General features: G+C 37.5%; 1 protein-coding gene across 1 annotated transcript in view; it reads left to right on the forward strand.

The window, feature by feature from the left end:
• The window catches only part of LOC150084456 (solute carrier family 35 member F3-like), a 415,319-nt gene that overhangs the window by 307,442 nt on the left and 90,929 nt on the right, over positions 1 to 16,948 (forward strand). Inside the window, exons 3-6 of the mRNA XM_090375235.1 lie at positions 3,764 to 3,983; positions 4,823 to 4,951; positions 6,408 to 6,597; positions 6,965 to 7,054. Of these exons, the coding sequence (XP_090231361.1) occupies positions 3,764 to 3,983; positions 4,823 to 4,951; positions 6,408 to 6,597; positions 6,965 to 7,054 (629 nt within the window). The remainder of the gene's footprint in view (positions 1 to 3,763; positions 3,984 to 4,822; positions 4,952 to 6,407; positions 6,598 to 6,964; positions 7,055 to 16,948) is intronic.

The following is a 16,948-nucleotide window of genomic DNA, read 5'->3' on the forward strand; positions in this document are numbered from 1 at the left end:
TTGTTATAGATAAGACGAAAGTGGAGCAAATATGACATATACGGTGCTGTTTCTTGTATTCTCTGTATCTTGTGAACTCCTCTGGTCGTCCCGGAGTATAAACAGAAAATTTATTTATTTATATAGTAATTGCTATTCAAGGATACGACACTATTGGTTGCCATGACATAATAGGAAAGACCTTGGAGAATTTGTTTCCAGGAGCTTCTGAAGAATTGGAAGAATTGTCATAAGAAAGTAAGGACAGAGAATGATGAATATCGTGCATGAAAGGGATATAGCGTTTATGAATGAAGGATGAGGCTGTGATCAAGGCTGCGAAAGTTAATGAAGACTCAGGAATCGATATGATCGAGGTGAATGCAGAGAAAAAGGTTTTTAGGGTAAGATAGCAAGTTTTGAGGTCTATTTTTAATGCATATCTGAAAGGAGGTCGTTTTCCTGATATCTGGAAATGTGCTGTGCTGAAGATTTTGAAGAAAGATGCTGGTTGAGCTGGAAATGATATTGGTTCATATAGACCAATTGTACTTTATCAGTTGCTGAAAAATTATATGAGGTTAGTTATTAAAAAAAACTGCAGTAAATGAACGAAGACCAAGGATTGGTATCTGGAATGCAATTTGGTGTTGTACCGGGCAGATGTAAACGGAAGATGTAGGTTAATGCAGCATACAACAAGACCTTGATTTTCAAGTGTATGCAACGTTTAAACTGTACAATGTTATGCTATGTATTTGAACAATGAACTAAGTGCATATGGACGTTAGCTCGGAAAGAACGATATTGTATAATTAAATAAATAAAGAGAAAAAAAACTCTCACATATAAACTTGCAACTCTAGAAGAAAATTAACAATCTAGAAACAATTATAATCTAGCAACAATTATAATCTGGCAACAATTGACAATAAAGAAACAATCGACAATCTAGAAACAATTATATTCTAGCACAATTAACAATCTAAAAACAATTATAATTTAGCAAGAATTGACAATCTATCAACAATTACAATTTAGAAAATATAATCTAGCAACAATTGACAATAGAGGAACAATCGACAATCTAGAAACAATTATAATTCAGAAAAGAATTATAATCTAGAAACAATTAACAGCATACAATTAACCACATGAACTGGCGTTATTAATTGTTCCACTTTGTCCAGAGTAACCGATTTGTCAAAAACTCTCAGAACTCTTAGTCAAACTTCTAACCAGGACTTGAAGTCAGTAGCATAGAAAACAATGAAATAAGATTTTCCGGTCTCACACGGCGCTTAAAAGCTAAGGGCTGCGACCCCTGACCATCCTGTGAAATCTGTATGCTCATTTGCGCACTCCTGTTAAATGTTTGTTATTCTGTATATCTTTCCAGTTGTGAATAACGAATGCCTCGTCTCTCTGTAAGTTCATAATGCGTTTATAAAATTCATGTTTTATAGAAGAGACAGAAAAGAGACGCGAAGTCTAATGACCGACGTCTGGGGAAAGGGTAGTGCTGCATTAGTATCATAGACCTCTTTTGGAGAAGAGAGGTATTAAAAAAAATGACTCAAGGTCTTTTATAAACATATGTCTGCTACTTTTACAATAATCTCAAGCTTATCATCGGCCTCTTTGCATCGCTTGCGAAAACTTCGAAAATAACAGGAAAACAATTGACAAGCAGGGTTACAATGTGTGAATGACTGGGCGCCTGCAAAGTGCATCGCGAAGTAGAATTCATGAGAGGCAAAGAAACATCCTGAAATCCAGCAAACTGTATCAACATTTTAAACTCGTTTGTAAGCAAATCTTGAGCGACAAAACTAATATAGTGGAATATGCAGAAAGTAAAACAAAAAGTTTAACTTATTCTCACGAAAAATATTTCCCAAGGTGATTCAAAAACTGAAGAAATTACTCGTGATGAGAAAAGAAGTGGAAAAGTATTTGCCAGAAATAAACATCATAACTGATAGACGGTACGTGATATTTAATTTACATGTAATGTAAAATAAAATATATATAATTTGAAAAATAGAATAAAAATTATAAAAAAATAAATCTAAATAAATATATATATATATTTTTTATTTTATCATAAATAAAATATGGTGCATTACAGTGTATATAATATTAAATTCTTCATCGCTACTATCTTGTATGATTCAGTTTGAGTATTTTAGTTGTTTATTTGATTCACAAAGGTTGTAAAAATGATTTATTATGATTGAAGTATATTCTTATTCAGTCACAAAGTACTTTCACAGTATTCTTTGTGGTATGTAATTGAGCAGGCGACCTTCAGACTGAGTCTCTTTTAAGGTGATCGCGTGTTTCAAGATTTCCTGTTTCTACTATCATCTTCCCTAAGTACACTGCTCGACAAAATTAACAGAACAAATGTTTTCCATGAATATTTTATTGTGAACAGTGTCGCCGAAGGCAAATATGTGATATAATAGGCATCCTGGCATGCAAATTCCGAGTTTCCAATAGAAATCGATCTTCCACCTTACAGAGCCGCATATTATGCAAATTTTCATGCCTGTAAAAACACTGGTTTCGACCACATCACTTCATTCCAGTTTTTTGCCTTGCTCAATGGAATAACCACATCTCCAGCACTCAGGATGGCAGTTCATCGATTTTTTAGATGATTCTCTGAGACAGCGGGCTGTTGGACGACTTAAAGCTGGGCAGGCAAAGGTGGCACTTGGCTTAATGTGTCACTCAATATCGTCTCGGCACTATAGAAGCAGGTTCAGAAGACAGGAGCCGTTACAAGAAGAGCTGACCAAGATCGCCCGAGGGTTACGTCAACCAGAACAGACCGCTATCTGGCTCTAACAGCAAGACGGAACCCTATGATGTCCTGTCATGAACTGACTCTTGAGGTTGCTGTGGGCACAGGTGAAAACATTTCCAACCGGACTTTGTTAAGAAGGCTTAATTTCTACGTAAGAGAGCCAGTGATTTGTATCCCATTAACCCCAAACCACCGCAGAGCTCGTCAAAACTGGTGCCACGAACATGCGACTTGGGGCCCTGACGAATGGGGTAGAGCTCTGTTCTCTGATAGGCCCCATTTTAGCCTACAAACAGATTCCAGACGTTATTTCATTTGGAGAAACGAGGAATGCGGTACCATCTCCCCAATATCAGAGAAGGGACATTTACGGTGGAGGCAGTGTTCTCGTGTGGGCCGGAATTATGATCAACGGCCACACCCTTCTTCATGTTTTTGATAGGGGTACCGTAACTGCGTAGAGATACCGAAAACAAACCCTCGGACCTTGTTCAACTTTATAGAAGCGCGGTTGGCCCAGATCTTCTTTTCATGCACGAAAATGCCACTGCACAGAGAGCTCAAGTGGTTGAGAAATATCTTGGAACTGAAGATATCCACAACTGCTGTGTCGGGTGTCGCATTGCACCCCGACAGCCAACTCTTTGGTCATTTGGTGAGCCAAAGTCTGCGCTAGTGCAAGAATAGGATTTGTTGCCGCAGAATCTTATAGACACCCTTATATCGAGCATGGTTCACCGCTGTTTAGCCGTTGGAAAGGATCATACGCAGTAGTGATGTCATATGACCATATTTGCGAGCATTCTGTACGGACTTCTGTAAGTGACCTTTTTGGTAATTCTTACACAATCTCTATAAATGTCTCTTAGCTCAAGCTAACTTTAATTTAATTCTTTTTAACTTATACATTAACTCGAAATCAAGATTTTCTCATTCACTTCTCTGATAATTGTGCTTTTATTATTTCAGGGACAGTTTCCATCCTTTTCAGGAGAAGGGTTTTACCGCGGCACAGTTCTTCTGTCGCTGTAGTTTCTTTACACTACTGTGGGTCATCACCAATTATATGTTTGTACATTCCCTCCGTCTCCTTGACACCACAGACGTAATAGCGCTCTACTCATCCAACGTCTCGTTCATCTACTTGCTCTCGTGGGTGGTATTACAGGAGCAGTTCGTTGGTATCAGGGTAAGTTTACGTTGACTAATTTTAAGCACTCAAGAATTTTTTTTTCTTGTAAATTACCCAACATTTACTAAAAGATAATTCTTTCTTTTAAATAAAGTATAATTACAAGCATTGAGATTAGTTTGACTTTCTAGGTCTTCCCATCGCGTTAGACACTCCCTTGCCTTGCTCATACTAGGGAAAAAAAAGATTCGAAACTTTTGAAACGACACTCAAAAGACAATGCCTGTACCTCTCTTCGTCCGTGCATATATAGGAACATGGACCATATATGTAGTCGATGATTTGTTCGGACATGAGCGCTCAGTTCGTTTGTTTAGGCTTCGAAAGGTCATCGGGCTACGATATCGCAAATGGGACAGCAAAGAGACATCTTTTGTTTAGGTCGCTGTACTAAAAACAACCCTACAGAACAAATGCACATACGTGTACGTTTCCTATCACAAAATAACTAAACGCACGTGCCCGAACCAACCGTTGACTGCATGCATCCATAAATGTGCGCACATATCATGGATCCGCCATGCAATTCAGATGTACAGAAATGCTTAGGTGCGCCTTACCATAAAGACATGGCTTCCCTGGTTTAGGGGTGCGACCCCAGATATTGGAATTAAGGAGAAATTTAACCTTTTGGATGCTGACGAAGATATGCACAAGACAGCTTCGTCAGCAGAGAAATCTAATTATAATTATTTCTATGTACAGACATAGAAATAATTATATTTTAGTGATATCAGTAGTTGTTGGGTAGCTTGATTAATTTTTGCTTAACGTCTTTATTATTATCTTTTTTGTCTTTTGTATAAATAATGTTTATTATTTATTTATTTTTTCAGATCGTTGCGGTAATACTCTGTAACACTGGGATCGCTCTTTTGGCTTACATGGATGGAGTTTCTCGTAGGGAAACGCTGGGGGGCGTTGTTTTAGCTGCAGCAGCGGCAGCAGGTTCAGCTGTATATAAAGTAAGGACACAGTTATTTTCATGTGATATAAAGGAACACTAGTAAATGTTTAGTTAATGTTATCGCTTACTGTTAATGTTTTATAAACGAAAGCATTGGCACTGAGGCTCAGCATGTTGAGAGAGAAATGAGAAAGAAAATTCCTAGTGTGGGTACAGATTGAAAAAGATATGCATCGTTAAATCTCATAAATAACAACTTAATATTGTTTAAGTGCTTACTGTTAGTGTTGTTTAAATGCTTAGTCTCTCTTTCTATATATATATAATTCTGTAGGCCATTTTCCGGTTATTAAAATAGACCTCACTGCTGGACAGGGCCAATTTCGGAACAGTGAAGGACATTACAAGAAAAATGAATACTATTGAATAAAATTGGCATTTTATTTGCAAATAAAATAATAAAAAAGCACATTTAAAATAATAGAACAATTAAAATACAGTAAAACAAAGTTGCAGCTTTAAATGCATAAGCCGCTAGTTATTCACTGACATCTGCTTTTCCAAAACTGTTAAGTCAGCTTTCTAAAATTCGGAAAATTTTAAAATCCGACACTTCTCAATCCCAAAGAATGCCGGGTTTCAAAGAGGGTCTTCTATTAAGTATTGTTTAACCATGATTACTCTTTATATATGATTACTGTCCTCAAATCCAAAAGTCTCATGAATTTTAACTGAAAAATCATGTCTGATGTTTGTGATTGAATTTTACGGGGTTTAAAGACTAATATAGAAACAAGAGGCTACATCCATGAAGAGAAATTGGGAGGAAATTCCGAAGCATTGGAGGTTTTGCAGAGCAGCAGGACAAAAGAGACTTCATTGAACTCAAAAAATCTTCATACATTTGACACAACATTCCAAGAAAGAAAATTTATTTTCGACCATAGGTTATGCCACAACCAGCATTAACAGAGAAGTTGTTTTGATGTGGAGAAAGCGAGGAATACGAAAAAACTCGCAAAATATTGTTAAAAGAGGCATTTTCAAAAAAAGGACCGTATCATGACGGACACAATTATTTCTGAATGCTGGTCCTGGCGTATTCAAAAGAGGATCTATCTGTAACTTGAAGTAAAGATTTGTGATTATCTTCATAACATACAGTTGAGCCCTTCCACTGAAAAAGTGGTTCTTTTACCAAATCGCTTGATAAACCCACCAGTTGTTGGATATATATGCCATGCAATATGGTCCATTTCTTTCAACATGAATTGTTGAGGACGCTTCCATCCTGCAGTGGATTGATAATGGCTACAATTTTTATGTCATACAATGATACTGTGAGGAAATGAATAATTCGTTAGGGGCGATCATAGTTTCTCCGTACACCTGATAGGATTTTTCTTGTATTTTTTAATGAATCAATCTAGCAATTTTTGTTTTACAAATATAAAATATCAACTTTTTTTCCACAGCTTCACTATCAGCCAATAATTTCTTCTTACATTTTGTAGGTGCTCTTCAAGAAGCTTATTGGCGAAGTGAACTTCGGCCAGCTGTCTCTGTTCTTCTCTTTGGTTGGTGTAATGGACGTCTTACTTCTGTGGCCTCTCATACTTGCGCTTTATTTCACCAACGCAGAAATTTTTCACTGGGATTATCTACCGTGGCTTACTCTGAGTGGTGCTGCAATGCTGTCTTTAGGTAAGACTGCTGTTAAGAATAATCCACGCGTAGAAGGCGCAAAAGCAAAATTCAAACTCTAGATGAGTCATCTGGCATTTCTTCGGATTTTCTGCCATGTAGAGTGTTAAAGCATATTTTCATTTATCCAACTTTCCATTTAAATACCCAAAGAACAAAACTGTTGGGCAAATGAGGCGGCAACGATTCCTTTGCCACCTCTTTAACCAGTAGTAAGAAATTATTGTTTTTCTTTGAATTATTCTGTATAGTAAATTCGCCCAGCAGCAATTTTAAGCGTTCCCCTGTTTATAACACGGATTATTGCTAATCAAAGATGAAATTCTTTTGGAAGGTACCGGTAACTCACCCTCTTTTCATATTTCAGTGGCCAATATTCTGGGGAACTTCGGAGTCGTGTGGACGTATGAAGTTTTTCTAACACTTGGTCTCATCTTTGCCGTGCCAGCTTCTGCCAGTAAGTGTGCTGTTTCTGTAATTGCCTTAATGCATCACGTTTATTATTTAAATAACTGATTTTTCGATTTACTATATTCCTTCTTTCACTTTATATTCACAACTTTGTAAAATTAAATTAGTGAGCACAGTTTCTGTCAAATCTGTTGACAATGCCCATATATTCAACGGTATCTCTCGTACGTTTCGATGTCAAAAATTTGTTGCGATTCACGAAAACAAAATTATAAAGTTAGAATAATTATTAGTATTAGTAGGGGACAAATGATGTATGGAGGAAAGCTTACATAGTACCAGGGGGAAAACCATCCATATCATTTGTTTTGTTTCTCTAATAAATTGTCCAACCACTCCTTAAATTCACCTAAACTTCCCGCTTCTACAACAACAGATGAAAGTTTGATGCAACAACCAATTGCTGTCTGGATAACAGCATATTTTCGCACATCGATATTGCAACCATCCTTTTCTAATTTACGTCCTCATGTGTGTTGTCTGAAAATGAACAAGCATACCATCATCATTTACTCAATCCATTTATAGCCTTAAACATCTCGGTGAGATCTCCTCACAGGTGCCTAGAGTCCACACGCAGAAATTTATGAAACTTTTGTGCCCTGGACTGATTTTGATGGTCTTCTCTGCACCCATTTCGGCAGATCTATATCCTTCCAAAATGAACCCTCCAGAGCTGTATACAGTACTCAAGATTCGGACTAATCATTGTCTCGTACAGTGGTACATTACCTTATCCGTGCTAGCAAAATTCTTGTATATCATTAACAAAACTCCATGAGCCGTCCTGTCAGTCTGTCTACCCTGCTCAGAAAACTTCATATCTGACTGCACAGTTACTCCAGGTCTTTCTTTCATTTTCCACTATCCGGAGTGTAGTATAACAAAGTTGGTACGTTACTCAGCAATTACTGCTACCCATAAACAGAACCTTACATTTCAATGCTAAACTTCAACTGCCATTTCTCAACCCATTGGTTATTTTGTTTACAAATCTTTGCAGCAGCTTATCCTGACTACTATCATTAACCATTCAACCAACCTTTGTATCATCTGCAGACTTAGACTTTAAGCCTGATATACCTTCATCAATATCATTAATAAATATAGAAAACACAATGGGCCCAGCACTGAACCCTGGGGACTCCACTAATAACATTAGTCCATGAAGAGCAGTGTTCATTAATAATCCTTCTCCTACTGAACCATCCCTTTATCCCGGAGTAACTTGTCGTTAATGCCACACTGCTCTAATTTGTACAGCAGTCTTTAATGTACACGAGTAACAAAAGATTTCCTGAAATCTAAGTATATGATATCAAAGTTATGTTTTGCATACCTTTGTTACTGCATCATAGTATTCAATCAGATTAGTCAGACAAGATCGTCCCATAACAAATGTATGCAGCGATATCTGATATGCACTACAGCATTTCTTTTTGATCCAATGTTCAAGGTCTATAAGTTCGAGTGCCGTCGATGAAGTGAAGAATTTTTGTCTTTTTCACGATGCGATGTGAAAGATCGTTTTTCGTCCAGCAAAACAGAAAATCGACTTCAGAATAGACGAAATTTACAGACAATAAACACGGATCAATATGGCCTTAGCTGTTGATGCGCCTAATACCCAACTACAACAAAATAAAGGTCTCTAGAAATATTATAAGTTTATTAGAACTAATTGGAGTGTTCTGATTGTACACGAAGATATTTCGAAAGGTGGAAGAAAATTAAAGATACACTGCTGGACAAAATTAACAGCACAAAATGTTTTTATGAATATTTTATTTTGAACAGTGTCGTCGAAGGCGAATATTTGATATAATAGGAATCCTGGCATGAAAATACCGAGTATCCAATAGAAATCGATCTACCACCTTACAGAGCTGCATATTATGCAAATTATTCATGCTAATAAAACACGGATTGGGCCACATCACTTCATTCCCATTTTTTGACTTGCTCAGTGGGATAACCACATCTTCAGTATTCAGGATGGCAAGCCATCATCGTTTATGACTTGGAAACTGCTCTGATATATTAACAGGTTGGCAGGTTCCAGTGAACCACGGTTTTAGACAATGAAAAACAGAGCACAAAAACGCACAACTCTGAAGTGTGTGTATCATACGGTTGCATTGTCTATTTCCTGGATGAAAAGTCATACAAACGTTTCCTGGACTGACTAACTCGAATATGATCTAAAAGCGCCAATAAAAGTTCTTTCAGTCGAGAAGCAATTCCAACCTGGGTCTTTTCCACGTGGTGCCAGAGGGTAGCGATTGATCATTTGTTAGCCGCGAGGATAAGAGGCCATTGATGGAACCATCGATGAAGAGACAAGTGAACTATCAATGGAAGCATTACAAGTAAAATGGAAAATACGAAAATCACTAGGGCAACCCGGTCTAGTTCTTGTAATCTTAGGTTCCTAGTCTGTCATGTTCCAATGTTTTGCTTCCGACGATCGCGAACTATTATGCCAGAATGGGGAATACAAAGGATTATTTCATATTCCATAAAACATTTGTACGTGTTTCATAACTTCAGGGTATCTTTCTTATGGTCTTTCTAAGCTAGCTCTGGAGTTGCAAGTTTCAGAATCTTCTAAGTGTTCTGTTTCATTTCGATCAGTGTCATTAATCTGTGTGAGACAGACTCCTTTTTCATTTACCACCACTCTTTCGCCAATTCCAATGCCACACGACTTTCTTCATTTCCCTCCAAGCTTTTCCTTAGCTGCCCGATGAGTAATCCCTGATCAGTTCTTCTCATCCCCTTCGACGTTCGCGACATCGACTTACAGGCCTCATTTCTAAATAAATTATTACCTCAATGTCTGCAGCGAAGTCACGTGCGCTGTATGGCCGTTCATTATATGAAGAACGAGGAGCGCTTGATCGAAACGATTTCCCTTGACCCACATATCCCAGAATTCCTTAATGTCGATACTCCACTCATGAAGAGCGAAGAATTTGTTTCTCGCAATCGTGTGAGAATAAATTGCCAGCTGAAGGAAGAAATATATGAACGGCGCCTCCAATTTTCGTAACGTACGACCAATTTATGGTAGCTTCTTCCCTCGTTAATGCCATACTTCTAAAAGCTGTTCGTGCAGAATGTTAAAGAAGTGGCTGTGCACGAACTACCAGAATATAGTCGCATCTGTGAATTTAATGCGCCGCTAACCCTTTAAGAGCATGGCTCGAGTCGGCACTCGTGAAATGGCGAATTACCTTGAATGAGGAATGAGGAATTTTAATAAACGGGCCGTTTGAATTTATAATATTATTCCGCGATTCTTGCGTGTCGAATGCTAACAGGCATGGGATAAAGAAGAGAATGCAGCAGTTTGGCGAAAGAGTAGGGAAGGACTGGAATCAGAAACATCAGTTAAGTAGCCCAGATCGATTAAGACGAAAATGACAAGGCCCTTGAAATAATTAAGAAGCATTGAAAATAACAAGCAAAAGATGTGCGGGTGGCCGGAGTTAAACGGGAGTCCATTTAAGAAAAAGGCGTGGTTCTTTGGAAATAATCTAATTAATAAAATGTGCACGTTATGCAACTGTTGTCACAGGCAACCCATCTACAGCCAACAAAAGGATTACAACAACGTTTTCTTACCTTTCTCCTAATATCAGCTATTGGTTTTGAAACAAAGTCCTTAAAAATGCCTTTAACTTTAATTAAACCTTAAAGCCTTAATCTTTGAAAACAATTACTCAGGAAAGCATTCAGCTTATTAGGACTCGAACTAACCTTGGTAAAATGGCAGTTCCGCTCACCTATTATTTAATAAATTAATATTATAAATATTAATATACGCGCTGAAAATTGAGAAGGTTATCTGTGGATATAATACACGTTACAATCTCTCCTGAAATATACACTTTTGTGCGCAACTCTCTTCAGTTAAGAATGACAGTTATTATGGCACCAATGGAAATGTGACGTAACCTTTATAAATAAATTCTGCGTCCGACCCTCCAGATTTACCAATGTGACCTTTAACAACCATAACAAATCAGCCACAGGACCCTGATTCCTTGGGACCTTGTGGGTCCCAAGGAATCGGTGGACTGGCGGTATTGGTAGTTTACACTGAATCTGCTTATGACTGAAAAGGATGATGGAATGTGATTCTCCAATCTGCGCATTAAATTATAAAATTGTTCTTTACTTAGTCTTTAAATAACATAATATTCATTAAGCGGACATTTGGTATGAAATTACCCTAAAACAGACCCTTTATATATCAAAACGGGAGCTTAAAAGAACTTTGGCATTTACAGTTATTTAAGCTAGGAAAATAGAGAAGTTATATTCTTATTTTCCTTCAGAAGACTGCTACTTATTGTAGAGGTTCTGTGTTAACAAAGAATGGATTATGGTGACGAAGGAAATGTAATTCAAGATTTCATGTACAGACTTTTGTCTATAAGAGTACACTATGGTAATCTTATCTTAAAGGTACGTGGTAATAACGAAACAGATATTTATTGTCATGGCAGTTTTAGTGTTTCATCAAAAAGAAAATAGAAAAGGCGCATCTTTGTCGGCAACAATCTTTAATAATATCACAGTTAATATGCAACAATGAATAACAAATCATCGTTTATATGCTACAATCTATAACTAAGAAAATACGACTTATAAGAAACAATAACTAATATCACGGTTTATATGCAATAACAACTAACACAGTATAAATGCAACAATGACTAACAATATCACGGTTTATATGCAAAAATGACTAACAGTGTCACGGTTTATATGCAACAATAACCTAACAATATTACGGTTTATACGCAACAATAACCTAACAATATCACGGTTTATACGCAACAATAACCTAACAATATCACGGTTTATACGCAACAATAACCTAACAATATCACGGTTATTATACGCAACAATAACCTAACAATATCACGGTTATTATACGCAACAATAACCTAACAATATCACGGTTTATATACTCAATAACTAACAATATCACGGTTTATATGCAACATTAGCATTAGTAGGACATATGAAGCAAGAAAGCAAAGTTATATAGCATCAGCGAAGAAAAAAAAAAAAAAAAAGACCCTCCCATTTCACCCATATTCGTTCGAGCAGTTCTACATCTCCTAAAATAAGTCTTCCAGGCCTGTATACAGTACTCAAAGCGTGGCCAGACCACTGCCGCCTTATACAAGGGGATAACCATCTCCTTATCCCTGCTAGCAGAATTCTTGTATATCTTTGATAAGACACCATGAGTAACTCTTGCAGCATTTTTGTACTACTCAGAAAATTTCATATCTAACTGCACAAGTACCCCCCAGGTACCCTTTTCATTCTCCACTACTCTGAGTGTAGTACCATCCAGTTGATACGTTACTCCGGGGTTACTCCTACCCATATGCAGTACTTTACATTTATCAATGTTAAATTTCAGTTGCCACCTCTCAGCCCATCTACTCAACTTTTCCAGATCCTGTTGCAGTAGCGCACTATCATTACTGTCATTAACATCCCCACTAACCTTCGTATCGTATGCAAACTTAAGATATTAATCCTGATATACCTTTATCAATGTCGTTATCATTGGACCGAAAACAACAATGGGCCCAACAGCGAACCCTGGGGGGACTCCATTAATAACATTAGTCCACAAAGAACAGTGTCCACTGATACCCACTGTCTTTCTTCTCCCACTCAACCATCCTTTTATCTATTGTAGCAACTTGCCCTTAATGCCATACTGCTCCAATTTGTACAGTAGTCTTCCATGGGCCACAATATTAAAAGCTTTCCTAAAATCCAAGTATATGATATCAGAATTATTCTTTGCATCCAATTCCTTTGTCACCACATCATGTATCCAATCAAATGTGCCAGACAAGACTTTCCCTTAACAAACTCATGCTGCGTCTGAACAATAACTGCAGTCTTGTCTAGGCAATCCTGCATTGCTTCCTTAACCAGTGTCTCCATTATTTTCCCTGGAACAGAAGTTAGGCTAATAATTCTGTAAATATCCCTGTCACCCTTTGTGAATTGGGGATACATTTGCACACTTCCAGTCCATGGGGACCTCCCCTGACTCTAAGGAAGCTTTTATAATTATCACTTACTTCCTTTGCTGCCTCCTTTAATATAACTGGATATATCCCATCCACCCCAGGTGCCTTATGTTTAACTTCACCAATTTCTCCTCCACTTTGCTCTCAGTTATTACAAAATCACTTAGCTCCCTGTTAGAGTTTGATAAACATCTGGCCCTCTTCTCCTTGAATACCTCCTCATGTGTGAATTTAGATGCAAAATAATAATTTATTTTGGCAGTTATCTGGCAATGATCATCTACAGTTAAACCATCGATATCAAGTGGACCAATCTGATTCATCCCCTTCCTTCTAGAGTTTACATAAGTAAAGAAGTCTTTGCTGTTTTTCTTTGCATCCTTTGCCAAAGAATTCTCTTAATCTGCCTTCGCCTGCCTAACTCCTTTGTGACTTGATTACAGAATAGCTTATTTCTTTCATAGGCTTCTGCGTCGCCTGATAATGTATACGTATCTTCTTTGCCACAAGCCGCATTAATTCATCTGATATCCATTTCGGCCAAAACCTTGAAAAGTATTTCATAGTTGGTATGAAAAGTCAGGTACCCTCCAAGATCAAGTCCCTGAAGGCTGCCCATTTAGAATTCACCGTTGTTAAACATCAGTTGATCTCACTGTATAGAATTTAAAAACTCTCTGAAACCACTGTAGTCACCTTTACGAAAGCAAAAACCCTTCCCTTGTGATAGTAACATCTTTAAGTAAATTCCACATCAGTACACTGTTAATTACTGCCACCTAGTGGTTCCTTTATCTGAAGATTCTTAACGCATGAAAAAATTACTGTTGATAATCAGATCAAGAGTATTACTCTCTCTGATTGCCTCTCGAACAAGTTGCTGTGAAACAGTCATCCAATAAATTCACAAAAGTCGTGCTAGTGTGCGAGTGACCAACTCACAATTTCCACACACACACAATTGCTCATTATACTCATCAGATTAATTAGGCCTATAACACACACCTACTCTCGTTTTCCGTTTCACAGAAAAACTATCCTTCTGTCTATATTTTCTGTACACACCACACCGACTCAACGTTGCATTATCCACCAATGTTAATTGGATGCACTTCTTTAGATGTTGTGTTTCTTAACTAACAGCATAACCCCCTCCGCCCTTCCTGTCCTGTCTGTTCTATCAGTACACATTGTTCTCCCCAAATTCCAATTCTTCACTGCTTATATCCGTGTGGCACCACGCCTCTGAAATCCCAACAATATCCGCTTTTGATGTCTTGACCAGCACTTCAAATTCATCAAATTTATTTGCTGTACTCCTAGCATTGGTATACATACACCTGTTCTTACTCTTAGTTAACCTAACACAACCCATCTATTTACTTATTCCATGATGACTCCCAGCAGCCCTTGAAATCCCCAGTGCCTCGCTTTGCAGGCTGCTGCTCATTACAATAGAAGCAGTGCAAGAATCGCTTTCACCTCTGCCTGTGGCTACCGTTAATCTATTAGTCTGTGAATCCTCCCCAAGCTAACAGTTTTCCGACTCACTTAACACTGCCTCGATAGTATCAGCAAATATTCTTGCACCCTTTCTATTTAAGTGTATTCCATCCCTGTAAAATTAGTCTCTCGTATTAACAAGCACAGACCACGCTGAGAAAAATTGTATCTCCTTAGCCTTGCACAGTCCTGGAGGACTGTGCAAGGCTAATGAGATAGAGCAGATATATTTTAAGGGGGCACAACATCACCCTTTGTCCCCCTTAAAATATATCTGCTCTACGGCGTCATGAACATTTTCCCCTGGCAGACATTCCCTGGTCCTCTTCCACCTATCCTTTTTGCACAATATATTTTCCATCTCCCTGACAATAGAGTCACCGACAATAACTAGCTGCTGTGGGACCAGCGCATTCTGCCCTTAATGTTGTCGCTGTGTTTCCTGATGATCAAGTGCAAGCTCTGGCATTGATGTGGGCAGCTGAGTGCTTGATGGGTCCCCCAATTTAAGTCCTTCGAAGGCATCTACCCTATCCTTCAAGCTCTCATAAAGGCCAATAACAATGCTGAGTTTGTGCCAAACTTCTTTACACTGAGCGCACACAAAGATATTCCCCCTTGGCAACATCTTGTACCGTTCCCAGAAAGTCCTGCAAACATTTCGCACGTTGCACATTTCTTTTGTCTGGGATGCGTTGTAGAATCGCCCTTTCTATTCTCCCCCAAGCCACAGCACTCCCATTGCTTTGTGCACGTTGCTTTGCTGCTCTAGTCTAGGGCATGACTTCCGTTTAAATACGATTTAATTAATTAACAATGAAAATTAATAAGGATAATAAATTTAATTGATTAATTTACTACACTATACTTGACTGTACAATACAGTAATACGTATTCCGCTAAACAGTTTTACGTTATACCTTAGCCATCAAATTCGAGATATAAGTTATCAAATCATACTATACCGTAACGATCACAATGCTAAATTAGCTTTTTTCCTTCGCTAAATACAAAAGATAATGCCCACAAAGTGATTAAAACCTTCAAAATACTTATTTATTGCAATTAAAACTCTACTCTCCTTCTACGCTATTGATTACGCTACGATATTCCAGCCAAAGCACCAATACGATAGTCGTAAGAGAGGCGAGTTGTAACTTCCAAAGTGACTATCTACATTTAAAAAATATACGCTAACGAACACTACTAAACCTATTTAATCAATTTGTAGAACACAAATTAATAAATAATAATAATAATAAATAATAAATTTTCATTTATTGCAACTACAGCAAGCCCATCACAGCAGTAGGCTAGGGGCATAAATTCAGTACAAAGGAGACAAATATATATATATATATATATATATATATATATATATATATATATACAGTATATAAAAAATACATGGTTATTCTATATCTACATTAACATCGAATATGAATTATATTGATCAAAAATATATATTGCAGAACATCACATTTGGCTCTCGGATGCAGTTACTGGGTTGCAGGCAGGCAGCTGTTTGTATTTCTCATAATTTGATTGGAAATGAGACTCCTGTAGGCTTCAGAATTGAGCAACCTCTTACAATCAATGTTGTGATAATTTATGAGGTGAAGGGATGCATTGGGGAACATCCTGTCCATTTGTTTAAGTCTGGAGAGTTTGGATTTGAATTGTTGTTGGTTTCTTGAGTTTTCTCTGTTGGTGGGAGCTATTATGTTGGCTAGGTTTGGTGAACTGGATTCAGCAGTAATTAACTTTGCAAGAAGCATGACTCCAGACTCGTTGATCATCTGTTGCAGAGGCTTTGTTTTGAAGTTTTTATAAAGCTGTTGCCTGGATATTGTACGGGGAAAACGAAGTTTATTGTTCAGCCATCTAAGAACCCAATACTCTAGCGCAAGGAATTTTTTTACGGTAACTTGAGGAGTACCAGACCAGATTTCGGAGGCATAAGACAGAATGGGAAAAATGCATCTCTGAACATGGTTAATGACTGTTTTTCTATCTTGAATCGCCGCTGTTTCTTGCTTGATAAGCCATCTTGATTTTTGAATTTTTTTAGCAACATATACATAGTGAGAATTAAATGAAAGATTTTTGTCAAAAATAACTCCTAGGTCTTTGTGAGCAAATACGTTGGGAATTGAAACATTTGAAATTTTAATTTCTATGTGGTTTGGTTGTTTCTGTAAGGAATACGTTATTTGAGCAGATTTGTTTGTATTTATAGTCAGATTGAGATTCTTCAGATACTTGATGATTCCGCACATCTGTAAATTCGCATCATGGCTAAC

The sequence above is a fragment of the Mastigoproctus giganteus genome, chromosome 6 (assembly GCF_048544385.1).
Source record: "Mastigoproctus giganteus isolate SK-2022 chromosome 6, ASM4854438v1, whole genome shotgun sequence".
NCBI classification, from domain to species: domain Eukaryota; kingdom Metazoa; phylum Arthropoda; class Arachnida; order Uropygi; family Thelyphonidae; genus Mastigoproctus; species Mastigoproctus giganteus.